Source organism: Hippoglossus hippoglossus, chromosome 14 (assembly GCF_009819705.1).
Source record: "Hippoglossus hippoglossus isolate fHipHip1 chromosome 14, fHipHip1.pri, whole genome shotgun sequence".
NCBI lineage: Eukaryota > Metazoa > Chordata > Actinopteri > Pleuronectiformes > Pleuronectidae > Hippoglossus > Hippoglossus hippoglossus.
This window is the reverse complement of record NC_047164.1, coordinates 24,545,836-24,555,688: the sequence shown is the minus strand read 5'-3', so window position 1 is coordinate 24,555,688 and position 9,853 is coordinate 24,545,836. Positions and strand designations below refer to the sequence as shown.

The 9,853-nt window shown below is 42.3% G+C and overlaps 1 protein-coding gene across 1 annotated transcript in view; it reads left to right on the top strand.

The window, feature by feature from the left end:
* Nucleotides 1-1,579: 1,579 nt before the first annotated feature.
* cblb (Cbl proto-oncogene B, E3 ubiquitin protein ligase) overlaps nucleotides 1,580-9,853 on the top strand; it is a 50,732-nt gene continuing 42,458 nt past the window's right edge. Inside the window, exons 1-3 of the mRNA XM_034606986.1 lie at nucleotides 1,580-1,874; nucleotides 2,907-3,084; nucleotides 3,516-3,766. Of these exons, the coding sequence (XP_034462877.1) occupies nucleotides 2,917-3,084; nucleotides 3,516-3,766 (419 nt within the window). The 5' untranslated portion in view covers nucleotides 1,580-1,874; nucleotides 2,907-2,916. The remainder of the gene's footprint in view (nucleotides 1,875-2,906; nucleotides 3,085-3,515; nucleotides 3,767-9,853) is intronic.

The window sequence follows — 9,853 nt, the reverse complement described above, 5'->3', positions numbered from 1 at the left end:
TCCAAGTTACCCGGTTAGTACGGTCTTTGAGGTAGGATGAGAGCAGGAAGAGAGCAGAGCCTGAGACACCCAGATCCTGAAGGGAAGAAATAAGGATCTAGTGGTTCACTGTGTCTAACGCAGCAGAAAGGTCTATGAGGACAGAGGAGAGAGAGAGACTGCTGTTGCCGTGTAAAGTTGCTCAGTGACAGCAAGGAGGGCAGTCTCAGCTGAGTAGCCTGCCTTGAAACCAGACTGGTGAGGATCAAGAAAGTTGTTCTTGTGAAGATAGGAATTACTACACAGTCATAGTCCATGACACAGCAACAAGCAAAACCGTCTTAGTCGACATGCAGCGCTTTCTTTGGAAACATCTCTTCATACTCCAGAAAAAACTGACACATGTGTACCGCAGTGTCCTGAGGCTGTGAAACATCACTGACTGATCCACTGATACAGTGTGTTGACTGATCCATTCACACAGGGATAGAATGTACCACCGTGCTCAGCGGAATGTGAATGTGTGCTTTTTTACAAGGGTGAGAAGTAGTCGTGAATTAATGAAAGAAAGATGTTAAAATTGAAACCAGGGGGAAGAACAGTTGTTCCATTGGATTCATGTGTTATCGTGTAAAACTAACACCGCTCATTACCAGAGACAGAAAATGATCAAACATGCCTCAGGACATGTGTTCGTGCGTGCGTCAGTGTGTGCGCCTGTGATGCGCCTTCATTAATTTCACTTGACTCCTTCAGGCATGTGTGTTTTATTCCATCTGAAATTACTACAGTTACATTCTTCCAAACGTTATAATTTGGTTATTTTGTTGTAATGATTGTTGCGTGACTGTAAGAATAATTGTTGTCTTTGTAGCAGTTATGGTGCAGTACATTTTTCTGTCTCCCACACTGCTTCCTGTGTTATTTCCGCTACAACACTGATGGTTTTGTCCAGAGAGAGAGGAGTGTGGATTTCTGTGGGAGCGGCCCTTCTGCTGTCACTCTCCTCCCTGGCTGCATCAAGACACGAGCATGAAGATGGAGCAATACCGGAAGTCGGGCCATTGCGCCTTTAAAATAAGAGCATACACCACTGGTGCTTCGGGCAACATGAAAAGAAAGCAAGAATAAAGTAAAAGCAGTTTATTCTGAAATCATTCAAAAGAGAATCCTGGTCGTGTCCAGCCTTGGTCCCGACACCGGGCTCGCTGCTCGCTCTCAGTGCGTCCAGCTTCACATCGGTGACACCCTCCCAGGGCACCAGCGCGCGCCTCGTCGCTTCTGCCATTGCGTTGGTCGGTTCCTGGAAAATATTGCTTCACACTCACATTGACCCTCCCACCGCTGGAACAGCTGCATCAAGTCAGTCGAACACAGGCAAGAAACACCGGAAGTGGTGCTCTGCCTTCAAAGTAAAGGGAGAGAATGTGACACGATCGGGTGGAAGGGACGAGTATCGGAGGGATTAGAACAGGATTCGTTCGACCTAAAACATCTGATGGAGGGGACAGCCTCAACAAAGAAGACACAGGCAGCTACAAAATGCAAATGCAAAGTGAATAACATTTCCCCTGAATTGTATCTTTATTTTGAAACGCGCAACTGGATATGACTTTGTATATTGGCTGGCTTCACGTTGATGTCGCTGTACAAAACATACAGTGTAGACCTGCCAGCTCCGCGTTTATGAACTCATCTCCTCCGGATCAGCCTTTAAACACCACCCTGAGGTATGGAGTGTTTGTAGTGGAGGAGCAGGATCACACACACACACACTGGATACTTTCATCACACTCTTTTGGACTTGGACACTCCTTTTTCTGTTTGTGTTTGTATGTTCGCTGGATGTGGATCACATTCAGGAGGGATCCCAGCAGACATCCCCTGGTGGTTTGGTAAGTTAGGACTCTGTCTGTCCTCGGCAAATGATCGATTCCTGTGAGTTCCTGTTGAAAACGCCACAGTGATATGGAACAGGATCTCTGCTCCGCTTGTGTTACTTGTTCCTGCTGCTCACAGGCGCTTGAAGAACCAGCTTCAGGAAACGTAGGACGGTTTGATGGTTCTTTAGTAAGAACCGAACTCTACGAGCAGACAGGAGCAGGAAGGAATAGATCGCAGTGTGCGTGTAAACCAATAAACCACCTCTAATCAGCAGTTTGTTTAGTTCCAGTTTCTCTTCGCAGTGGGGTGGTGAATAATTCATTTGTGAGAATGATCATGAATGGGCAGTGATTCTGGGTTGAAATGTCATGTCAGCGACCGAGCAGCGCACTGAAGTCACCTCTGTGACCAGTGAGCAGGTCTGCGTCCATCACTGCTGCTCTGTGGCCGAGGCACACGGACTCCTGGGATGAGAGTAGTTGGTAGAGCACATTGTCTCGACGTGACGCCAGCCGGGGAGCCTGTGAACATCTCAGGCATCAGTCAAACCCTAAGACGTCTTTCAGGTAGATGTGCTGCTGAACAGCACTTAAGAGACAAGCAGTGGTGCTAACATCAATATGTGTGTTGTTCTTACAGTTCCTTGGAGACTGTTTTTGTTAATGAACCAAAGACATCAATCTCTTCCGTGCTTTTCTTTAAGTTGTGACATCCTCTGTTCTTAACCCTCAACAAGAGTAAGGACAAACTACCAAAAAAATCCTTTAACAGGGAAACAATATAGAAACCTCAGAGAGAGCCACATGTGAGGGATCCCTGTCCCAGGACGGACAGAAGTGCAATAGATGCCCACTGTCTGAAATAACATTCATCCACAAAATTAAAGAAATTTTAATATCTGTCAATGGGTAGGAACCAACCACAGGATAACAGATGATTTCCACAATCAAAGAACAGTTCAACATATCATCAGGAATGTGTTTTTCAAATACATTTTGAATGGCAGTAATCATTGGCTGTAATTATTCCTTTATTTGCTTCAGTGTTTAGGAAATGGCAACTGCTCTCAGTGGCCGAAACCCCGGCGGACGTGGACAACAGCGAAGTAAGGGTCGGATTTTAGGTATCATTGACGCCATCCAGGATGCAGTGGGACCTCCGAAACAGGCAGCCGCCGACCGCAGGACTGTGGAGAAGACCTGGAAACTCATGGATAAAGTTGTACGTTTTGAGTTATAAACCTGTCAGGCCTGTCTGCCAGATGGAAGGAGGCACAGTCTTTGTTGTAGATGCACATGGAGAGTTGGAGCTATTGCCAATGGCCGCATGTGTTCCCCTTCATATTATCTGATAGTGTATTTAATTAATTTAAGCATTTGTTTGACAGCCTTCATTGTTCCACAGCATGAATGGCACATATTATGATAACTCATTAATGATGTGCCAGCAGAGGACTGATTCATGCATTTGCTTAACCAGATGCTCAGTGGTAACATTGTAACATTGTAAAATGAATGAAGTGCCTTTCAGACTCCATCAAATTACGTGATGCTGCTGTGTTGTCAAATGTCAGCTTAGTTAATTTGATGTGTAAACTTGACAAAATGTCAGAGCATAAAACAAATGTTCATCACTGGATTTCTTTGCCACAGGTCCGGTTGTGCCAAAATCCCAGACTCCAGCTAAAAAACAGTCCTCCGTACATCCTGGATATCTTACCTGACGCCTACCAGCACCTGCGGCTTATACTGGGCAAATATGAGGAGAACCAGAGACTGGCACAGCTCAGTGACAATGAGTACTTTAAAATCTACATCGATAGCCTTATGAAGAAATCCAAACGGGCCATCCGGCTCTTCAAAGAGGGAAAGGAAAGGATGTATGAGGAGCAGTCACAGGACAGGTAAAAGATCTTCTTATGAGAGAAAATATTTATCTGGAGGTTTTTTCATTGTATATAAATATGTAATATATTCATTTTTACATGTCCACCTGCACATCCTCCCCACACTCTGTGGCCATGTTAGAATAGCAGTAAGTAGATACATTTTTTAGTACCGATGTGAACACATGTGATTTATTCCATTTGAATTGGTCTTGTCTGGCTTTTCGGCAGGATGTAGTTTATATTTAAGAGTAAGTGATGATGAATGTGAGATGAGTCCAGGCTGTGCCTGTGAGTGTTCGTTCAGGCATCGTCATGTAGTTCATTCATACTTGTACATAGTCCGAGCGTCCAGGGAACGACTCCTGTGTCAGAGGCCTGTCCATACCTGGTTGTAGGCTTCATTATATTTTTAATTGCCGTATTTTGAGAGAATAGACCTGCACAATTGGTCCGGATTTTCTCTGGAGTTTGCCTTTCACATGAACAACGCAGCAGGAGATTCTCTGGTCAGACACATTCACAACTACAACAGAAATCTCTGGAGTGTTCAAGGGGGGTGGGGGGTGGGGGGGGGGTGCAGCATGCAGAGGCAGGACATGACATAAAAATCACACTGTGGACATCATATGTTTTTGTTCATAGCACTTCGACACTGGCGTCGGCCCATATCACCAAAAGCCCTTTTGACATCTTTGTCGCTATCTTCTACATTTTACTGCTTTTTCATTCATCGAGTTATTTGTATTTTTTTTTTTTTTCAGTTTTGCGTCTGTCGTTTGTTAGAAACTTCATCAACCCACCCACTCACTTGCTCTGAATACACAATAGGAGGATCTTCTGCTGGGTTCTCACACAGGCTCACTCGGACATTCTCCAGACTTCCTAGGGGGCTGGCAGGAGAAACTCAGGAGAATGTCCTCTCATTCATACATTTGTGTTCTCACATACAGCCCATCCAGAGCAGATTATCCGGAGTTCAGGGCATTCTGAAAACAGTTTATGTTGGCTTTTGAGATTACAATAATAGTGGGGCACAGAAGTTAAACAGAAGTTAAAGTTCTCTACATTGACCTTTCACTGGAAAACCACCTTTTTAAGTGACGATAATCCTCTGTCACCTCCCAGGCATGCCGGCCAAAAGGGAGTTAAATGGACAGAAGTTTCATATATTATAGTTTTGTTGATAAACATAAACAACTCTTTTGCAATTCTGAGGCTACGCTCTGTCTGGGCCACATGGTTCCACGGCTGTGTGCTGGTTTGAGTTGGTTAAAGACATAGATGCTGCCTCTTCAGTTGTCATTGCTCTCGAACAATTATATAAACATTTTTCATTTTCTTACCCAATGACAACCAGGGTTCTCACATCAATCTGGAATTTTACATTTGTGGATGTTTAATTTCGTCTGAACAAAATGAAAGTACCTTTCATCTGTAGCTGCAACTTTGTATACAAGTATAATTTCTGAATTTCAGAGATAACTGTATCTTTGTTAAGCTACAAGTTGCTAATCTTTAAAAATAATCTAATTGTCATTTCAGACACAATTAGTCATATTTCGGTCCAAAATTATCTGTCACTGTTGTGATTGACAATAACCAACAATTGGATGACAGCAGTGGGGCTGTGGTGACAGTAACTAGGGTGATCCTTTCACCAGGATTACAGGCAGGACATTCAGTGAAAGAGAGGAGAATTGAATTGGGACATATTCAGCACAAAATCAATGTTGTTGTCACTTGTAGTTATCTGCGTGTAGCAGCCAATGCTGCTGCCATTGCTTCTGTATGCTTGATCTTACAGAGCATCTTTACTGAAAATTTAATTCATGCTCAAATTTCATGTTACTGTACTGTGATAGAAGTTGCTGACATTGCTTGCTGAGAGGCTGCTATTATTAAGTCAACCAAATTACAAGAAAAAGCCCCCCCATCAATTTGTTTTGCATTATCATCATGAAATGTGAGCTTTGAGCCTGGACTATTTCCTTTAACAATGACCTAAGGCATTATGATCACTTAGCAAGCCTATTCACTGGAGCAGCGGATGTAAGGAGAGTGAGACACCGTGTACAGTGTGGGTTCTACTGAGTAGTAAAATTGTGTAGGATCACTGTAAAGTACGCTGTGGACTGGTTCACTATCAACCACTGTGCTGTAGGTACCATAATACATGTTTTTATGAAACTGTGTCCAAAAAGGAGAGAGGACATTGAAAGTAATTTCATTCCTTATTGCTGTCATTTATTAAAGATTAGAGCTTGATATGATTGAGAGCGATTCTCAGGAGCTTGCTATGTTTGCCATGTGCAGAGCAGAGGGAAAATCCCCACGCAATTTACATCCTGTTCATATACGTATTTCCTCTCTGGTTGAGTGTTTGATCTATCTGTGTGACACCCCCCACTTTTATTTTTGCTTTCACAAACGTCTTTTGTGTAGAACAGCCCTGCTTTTGTAGCTTTATCTGTCACGCAACATTATTGACAGTATTTGCAATGATCACTACACACTGCTGTTGAACTTATAAAAAGGGAGGAAACCCAAGTTAAGATAAAAAGTTGAATCTCTTGATCAATTATTCAGTAAATTATAATTTAGCGGTTTTTAGTTTTAGTAGTTGGTTACATTATATTTTAATATTCCTCATCTCCTCAAGAAACACAACATAAACCTGTTTCCATCAGATTTTATGCAGGTTTAAACAAGAATCATGACATGTCCCTTTAAACTGCATCTTTCAAACTTTTTGAAAGATGCAGACACAGCATTTTTACAGTCTTATCAACCACTCGTAGCACGTTATAGCACAAGTCACATTCACCCATGCACACAACAGCAATTTGATGTTCAGTGTTTTGTCCAAAGACACTTTGGAATGCAGACTGGTCATTGAACCACCAACCCTCTGATTAGTGGACGACCCTCTCTACCTCCTGAGCCACAATTGCCCACGATATAATATGATATTGTATTGTGCAGGCACGGTGAGAAGGTGTAATCCCTAATGCTTCTAATGTTCTACTTCAGATGTAAAATGTTCTACTGTTTGGCAAGTATTTGTCATTCTAGGCCCATAAAGAAGAGTTTTAAACCCCAACCTTCACTCAAGAGAAAAATGATTTGACATTTATCATGATAATATTTACTGACTGAAATTGAGATTTTGAGACAAAATCTCAATTTGTTCAAGGTTCAGTGTTAAAACAAACCACACTTATCACGATATATTGGCAATACACCAACAACTACAATCACAATGAATACCATTTCTCTCTGCCACCTTTTATAGAAGTCCAATTTAGACAACTAGAGCCCATATGAAACACATTTAGGCTTTACATTTTTTTTTTAAATAGACCGTGACCAAAATATTTCAGGCTTGTATTTGCATTTACAGAGTTTCCCCCTCAGCTATATATTGCTATGTGATATGGTTTTTCTTTCTACTTTACTCCAGCACATCTTAGTTTTAAGTCTGAACAGTCTGCTTAATCTCCTTGTATAGCTGGATGGATTATGAGCTATGACACAACTGGCTCCTGTAAAAGACCACTCCCCCCTGCTCAACATAGATGGAAGAAACAAGTACAAAGAATACGGCTGCTTCTCTTTGGAGTTTTGTCCTCTTCAGTGATATTTGCTTTGTCCCCCTCAATCTTTCTAGCCCTGAGGTCTCTGTCCCACAAAAAAAACTCCGTAATCTACTCATGCTTTTCAATTTTGATCAAAGTCACTAAATTATTAAAGAAAATTGGGTGTGTAAGTGAGAGTGTGAAGAGTAAGTGGGAATTACATGAATCTGAGGTGCACATCAAGGCATCAAATAACTGCAGATGCACAGGATTTAGTTCACATTATAATGGATGTAACTGCTGGCGCTGTGTTATGGTAAACATCAGTCAGCAGAAAGTTTATTTTGATGTGGGAGGATGTGAAGAATCTCCTCGGCCCTTTTTATCAGCAACTCTGCCAGTGTATAAATGATGTTTTACACAACAGTCAATATCCTCTTACAAATATACATGAAAGGAACACATTCTCTTTGAGGAACACGTCACATCTGTCTCCAGAGACATGGGTATACCCATATGTGGCCTGCTGTGCCTTTGTGGCAGCCTGTCTAGCACAAGTCTGTTTCATATGCTTGATTAACTGCTGTGATCAGCCCCCAAATGTTTCCTCGGGGCTGCACTCTATTTTAAGACATCCATGCGTCACACCCAACCCCCCAGCCACGTTACCCTGTCTTCATTGTCCCAGACGCCACATCTGACCACCTGATCCCCCATCCCCCTGCTTCTTTCTTTTCCACATGCTGAGCAGGACAAGGATGTGATATGAATATTAACTAGGAAATTAAAGAACATAAGAAAATTACAAACAGCTGGTATTTTAAAGAAGTAAAAGTCTTTACAGGAACTTTCTGCTCTTACGTTAAACGCTCATGTCTCTTTGAGTTAATTGTCTTTGACCCTGAAGTTAGATTTGCCACTTAAGCCTGAATTTTATTTCCATTTGTAGCCTCTTTTGAATGAAAATACCAGGGAGCTCCTAATGTGAGTCTGCAGGTCGTTTAATTTAATTAGACAAATTAATTAAGATCATTTTTTAATGAAGTCTTTATTTTCCAGAACAAATCTTTGGCACCGTTACACTGGCAGTGACTGAGCACCTCCTCTCTGCCTTAGTAAAGAGTGATCTGTGGAGAAGTGGAGTTTTTGACTACAAGTTGCAATGTGGTGGTCATCTGTTGTGCATGTTGGCAGTTAATGGTCAATTCAGCAGATATAATTCTTTATTCAGCCAGATGAATCTTTTCTGAGATGGAAACTGTTCTCAGCGGAAGACCTGCAGCCACAGCATAAAATGACAAACACAGAAGCTGTCAGCTCATAACTCACTGCTGCACAGGATCAGTTTGCTGCATGAGATCCGTCATTTTCCGAGGCTGAGCTGAAACTTCATCAACACACCCACTCACTAGTGCTGAATACACCTCAGGAGGATCTCCTGCTGGGTTCTCACATGGGCTGACTCTGACATTCTCCAGAGTTCATAGGGGGCTGGCGGGAGAAACCTCCTTTTTTTCTTTTTGCATCTGCTGCATGTTAGAAATGTCATCAACACCCTACTCACTTGTGGTGAATCATGCGGTGTCGGCTCCTCCAGACTTTCTGCGGACGTAATGCTAGGGGACTTGCCCAAGAGGCCCTCACTCGTACATTTGCCTTCACACATGCAGCCCTCCAGAGGATGTCCAAAGGATCTCCGGAGCTCAGTGCATGTCTGAAAGCAGCTTAATTGAGATCGTCCTTGGCTTTAGAAGGAGATTCAATGAAAACAGACTTTCACAATCAATCAATTAGCTTTATGCAGAGACACAATTACAGCCAAGTGAAGTGCTCACTTGAAAGTTGTGTGCCTTCTTACTGTACTGTCAGAAACAGTTTTCTTAAATGTCACGCCACCTTATTATATTATTATATTTCTGTCTTGTTTTATTTCAGGTCTATTACAGGCTGTGGAGATGATGAAATTCCATGTAATGTATAGTGTGTAATGCACATTGACAACAGTGTGACTGCATACATTCTAGTGTGTGTGGCCACACTGCAAAATCTCCAAAGCCCTTGTGTGAAACAGCCACTGTGCACATATGAAGTGATTTGCACCACGGGGCGTTTTACAGCCGGCCTGTCAGGCACGCCTTCAGCAGTTTCCCAAAGTGATTGTCTCTAAATCAGCTGGATTAAAAGTGCACTTCTTTTGCCAGGAAGCAGTGTTGCGGATAAAAGACAATCTGACCGCCCTCCCTTCCTCTTTGACCCATTTACTCACCTGCCCCCATCTGACTGTGAATAACCCCTGACTCATGGTTCAGTGACATGTTGGAGAAACATCCTCAGTATTTTTGCTGTGAACAGCGGTAATGATGATGATGATGATGAGGACTGTTATGCTCAACTTGTGAGTGGTAAAACCAGATCTAGTTGGATAAAATAAAATACAAATTTATTCTGGAGGTTAAATTAATAATCACAAATAAGTAAATCAATTAACTAAAAGAGGGGAACAGGATGAGTGGATACTGCATAAATC